The following is a 5,000-nucleotide window of genomic DNA, read 5'->3' on the forward strand; positions in this document are numbered from 1 at the left end:
GGACAAACCAATAAACACCATCAACACTCTCAGGTGTTTCTCTTTCTTCTTTGAAAACGGTTCAGAACTAAACATTTTGAGCAACTAAATAAAATTACAGAATGTAGTAAAATGAAATGGAAATATTCTACATTTTATTTATAATTATTCTATTATAAAAAATGTTAAATAACAGTGTTTAAATTGCTCATGTAATGATGTTTACATATGAATTCACCTGATTATTACTAATATTTTTATTAATTGTATTAATGTTAATGACATTAGGGCGGGACCGCGGCGCAGTGGAGAGCACTCCGACCGCGCACCTACAGGAACACGGGTTTGAGTTTCGCCCCGGGGTCTGTGTGTGTGTGTGTGTGTGTGTGTGTGTGTGTGTGCGTGTCTGTGCCCCTGAGTCCGGTGAGAGACAGACTGTTGATTACACATGCATTATTATCCAACACACGCTCATTAATATTCATTAAACTCTCATTAATATTCAAATCTTTTAAATAATGAGTAATGTAGGGGAAATGAGGAGGCGAGACTGTTAGACTACATCATCACGGCCCGGCAGCAGTGCATTGTGGGATTTTATGAACAGACCAGATGATGAACTCATGCGTTTAGATATAAATAGTAGAAGCCCCTAAATAGAGCACTGTGTAGTGTACAGGGTGTGGTTTAGACACTTCAAGGGTTATTCTTAAAATACAATCAGTCATTCTCACACACACACACACACGCACACACACTTTTCGCACACTTTTAGTTCACACTACCTTTCCTTGTTCACCCTCTGAACTTTCCTCTGCTTATTCCATCCTTCACACACACACACACAATGTGTCTCTTCCTCCTCCTCCCTCTCTCTCTCTCTCTCTCTCTGTCTCAGACAGGCAGTGTGTGTGTGTGTGTGTGTGTGTGTGTGCACACGCAGCAGTAGATAGAGGAAGTGTTATTCGGCGTGTCACTCTCTCTCTGTCTCAGTCTACTTCATGTGCATGGCGATGTAGCACATACTCTACAAACCAGGTCAGAAAATAAAGATTTCTTTTTACCTCTATGTGTGTGTGTGTGTGTGTGTGTGTTTGTGTGTGTGTGTGTGTGTGTTGAAAATGTGGCTCGTTTTGCTTAATGATTTGCAGAGATGAAGTAAGTCTGAGTTAGTTTCTGTTTTTCTGTAGAGCTCTACCCTGTCTTTGGACTGTGTGTGTGTGTGTGTGTGTGTGTGTGTGTGTGTGTTTGGCTTACTGGAAGAAAAAGTTTAGCTACGTGGAAAACCAAATGTCTAAGTCAGCTTGTGTGTGTGTGTATTGCGACCACCGGCAGTGACATCACCATGCTCACATGATGACATCGTGGATAAACGTTAGCGACTGTGGCGGTATGGACTCAGCAGGTACTGGTTCTGGTTCTGGTTTTGCCAAACACTTTATAAACGTTTGTAAATGTTGTAAATTGTCACTTTACACATTTGTTAATTGAGGTCAGGTTTCAGTTGTGTGTGTGTGTGTGATGTGTTTTTAGAAATCGTGGCTCTTGATTCGGAAATCTACCGAAGCCTACAGGCCATACTGAGAGAGCTGGACACCTCGCAACCTGTGTGCAATAAAGGTAACACACACACACACACACACACACAAACACACACACACACCCGTAGTAACGTGTCCTCACCCACAGTAACATGTATTTACCTGCTGTAACATGTCCTCACCCGCAATAGTAACGTCTCCTTACCCGCAGTAACGTCTCCTCACTCGCAGTAACGTGTCCTCACCCTAAGTAATGTGTCCTCACCCTAAGTAATGTGTCCTCACCCGCAATAGTAGCGTGTCTTCACCTGCATCAACGTGTCCTCACCCGCAGTAACATGTGATCACTTGCCGTAGTACTGTGTCCTCACCTGCACTAATGTGTACTTGCCAGCAATAACGTGTCCAAAATTGCAGTAATGTGTCCTCACCCGCAATAACGTGTCCTCACTCATAGTAACGTGTCTTCACCCACAGTAACGTGTCCTCACCCTTAGTAACGTGTCCTCAGTCGCAGTAACCTGTCCCAACTCGTAGTAACGTGTCCTCACCCACCCTAATGTGTCCTCAGTCGCAGTAATGTGTCCTCACTGCAGTAACGTGTCCTCACGTTCAGTAACGTGTCCTCAGTCGCAGTAACGTGTAGTCAAACAAATCTGTGTTCTTGTATAATTATTTAGAGAACATTTCATAATGACCCAGGTACAGTATGAGGATAATCTCACACACATTCTCAACATTCCTAAACACACACACTCCCACAATGCCATGTTGGCGCAAGGAATCTTTCTTTTAATCTTTTCTGTTAATGTGTGTGTGTGTGTGTGTGTGTGTGTGTGTGTGTGTGTGTTTAGGAATGCTGAGATGGACTTTGCATAAGAAGGTACAGTGTGATCCTCAGAGGAGCCTCGCTTTGGTCCGAGTGACTGTCAAGGAGCTGGAGAGGGTAAGTCACTGTGTGTGTGTGTGTGTGTGTGTGTGTGTGTGTGTTATGGAGGTATTGGGAGTGTCTCTAGACAGTCTAGATAACGTTCAGATAACAGCAGAATGACACTCTGACCCTTGACTCTGCACCTGGGTCATTACTATGTAGTTCAGACTTGAGCCAGAAAAAGGGCGGAGTCACTGAGTTTAATTCCTTAATGAGGAGCGTCTGAGAAACAGCGCACTCCGGATGTCACTGGTGTTATAGCAGCTATAAACGCTCGCTCTCACACCTGCCTTTCTGTATCCTCTCTCTCTCTCTCTCTCTCTCTCTCCAAACCTTTGTCCTGAAGATCACAGCGCTCGCACTGGAGACTCCTTACACTCATCTTACACACACACATACACACACACACTACTTAAGTGAAGTGTGCATGCATTAGTGACTGAGCTGTTACTATGGAAACCATGACATATCAGATCAAGCACATCAATATAAACCTGCGATTTCCAGATTAAAAAAATGTGTGTGTGTGTGTGTGTGTGTGTGTGTGTGTGTGTGTTCACAGGCTGAGAGAGTGGACCTGAAGATACACATCATTCCGCTGTTACACACACTGATGTACGCCGTCATACAGGTAGCGGAGTAACAGTTTATAATTATTAATAGTGTATTAACATTAACCATTCCTGTCATAATGTGTGTGTGTGTGTGTGTGTGTGTGTGTGTAGACGGTGTACATCCCTGACGATCTGTATAAACGGCTTTATGAGTCGTGTAAGAGGATGCTGACTCTGCCGGAGCCGTTCTGTACTGTAGGACTCACTTACACTAGACAACTAAAGACAGAGAGAAACGCACCAGGTCTCTCACACACACACGCACACACACACACACACACACACACACATATATATATATATATATATGTACTGCATTAGTTTTGTGGTTTACTGCACAGCTCAGTGTGTATGAGGCGAGTTTCAGGTTTAGTCGCTTTAGATTCATGGTGTTAGCAATAGATTTATTTTAAATACTTTATTAAATTGTTTAAAATACTGTTTTGTTCTTCTTTTTTGATCACAAAATGCCTGTACAGTATTGGACAGTAGAGTAACTTTAACATCAAAAAACTTTTTTTTATTTTTTTATTTTGGCTTTAGTAATTTACTAATAGAAATTAACAATTTTTTATGTTTATTTAAATTAATATAAAAAAAATAAACAAGAAATATTTAACACTGAAAGACAAAATGAATAAAATTAAAATAATAAAAAAATTTTACAAGTTAATTACAACCTTTTATTAATAATTATTTAGCTATTAATTAGTCAGTGTCTAATAAAAAAGGTCTTCCTTTAAGATCTAACACCACGTCTCACAAAAATGTATGTAAGCTAAATTATTACAGTCCCAATCTCACATCCTCATACCAGCCGTCGCTAAGAGGAACCAGCGGTCCTGTGCTACAGATAAACACATGATAATAAACAAATACATACAATAGAGAAATATATTTAGAAATAAATACAATAGAATTTTGGAATAAAAACAATTTATAAAAATGTATATTATTATTATTTTTGCTTTGCCCAGTATGAATCAAAGCAAAGCACTGATTGTGTGTGTGTGTGTGTAACTAGGACTGCTATATCTAAGGAAGCTTATAGCTGAACACAGTCTAAGGAATGAAAATGATGCTTTACAGGAGCGGTGAGTGCACACACACACACACACACACACACACAGAATGATGAGTTAATACAGGTCGGGCGAGCTCTGCTGTTCCTCTCCAGGGGGTTTTCCGTCTCGTCACTGCTCTCAGTAATAACAGTGAAAAACCTCCTTCTCCAAACATTTTACTAAATTACTTCCGTCTCCGTCGGTCCCTGTCATCACCCTCCATCCCCCCACCCCACCCCCAATGGTGGACACGCCCACAATGATGTCATAATCACGCTTTGAGCGCTCAGAATAAAAGATCTTCTGATGAGTAAACGTCTGGGTGTTGTGTCCTTACAGGAAACTAATCAACACCTGGGTGGGGTGAGGAAGCCCCGCCCCCCAGGGCTTTATTACTCTTACACCGCAGCAACTGACCACAAATACAGTGACACGTCACACTCTGTCTCCTTCTGCATTTACCGTAATAGAGCGGCGTGTTTTACTGTCTGTGCCACAAACACACACACACACACACACACACACACACTCTCTGGTTCACAGTGATATGGCCGTCACCTCACGATGATGTGATCTACTTTTAAATGGGAATTGGGTTAATCCTCTGCGTGTGTGTGTGTGTGTGTGTGTGTGTGTGTGTGCAGTGTGTTTGTGTTTGCAGACCCAGCAGTGATCTCAGAGTCCCTGTGCTCGGTGTTAAAGGACGATCTGGAGGCCGAGGGTCAGACGGAGACGCAGCTCAGCTACATGCGTCATGTGATACAGCGCCTCCTACAGGCCACGCTGGGAGAGGAGAACTGCCACGGACCGACGCTTACACGCGCCCTGGAGGTCTCTCTCTCCCTCTCACACACACACACACACACACACA

General features: G+C 42.5%; 1 protein-coding gene across 2 annotated transcripts in view; it reads left to right on the top strand.

The window, feature by feature from the left end:
* Window positions 1-853: 853 nt before the first annotated feature.
* The window catches only part of LOC128526601 (phosphoinositide 3-kinase regulatory subunit 6), a 14,910-nt gene continuing 10,763 nt past the window's right edge, over window positions 854-5,000 (top strand). The window contains exons 1-8 of one of the 2 annotated variants that reach the window (XM_053498615.1): window positions 854-1,017; window positions 1,170-1,384; window positions 1,513-1,599; window positions 2,375-2,466; window positions 3,014-3,082; window positions 3,177-3,309; window positions 4,090-4,159; window positions 4,774-4,960. In XM_053498615.1, the coding sequence (XP_053354590.1) occupies window positions 1,333-1,384; window positions 1,513-1,599; window positions 2,375-2,466; window positions 3,014-3,082; window positions 3,177-3,309; window positions 4,090-4,159; window positions 4,774-4,960 (690 nt within the window). In that variant the 5' untranslated portion in view covers window positions 854-1,017; window positions 1,170-1,332. The remainder of the gene's footprint in view (window positions 1,018-1,169; window positions 1,385-1,512; window positions 1,600-2,374; window positions 2,467-3,013; window positions 3,083-3,176; window positions 3,310-4,089; window positions 4,160-4,773; window positions 4,961-5,000) is intronic. The other variant, XM_053498614.1, reaches the window with a different exon arrangement.

Source organism: Clarias gariepinus, chromosome 6, assembly GCF_024256425.1.
Source record: "Clarias gariepinus isolate MV-2021 ecotype Netherlands chromosome 6, CGAR_prim_01v2, whole genome shotgun sequence".
NCBI lineage: Eukaryota > Metazoa > Chordata > Actinopteri > Siluriformes > Clariidae > Clarias > Clarias gariepinus.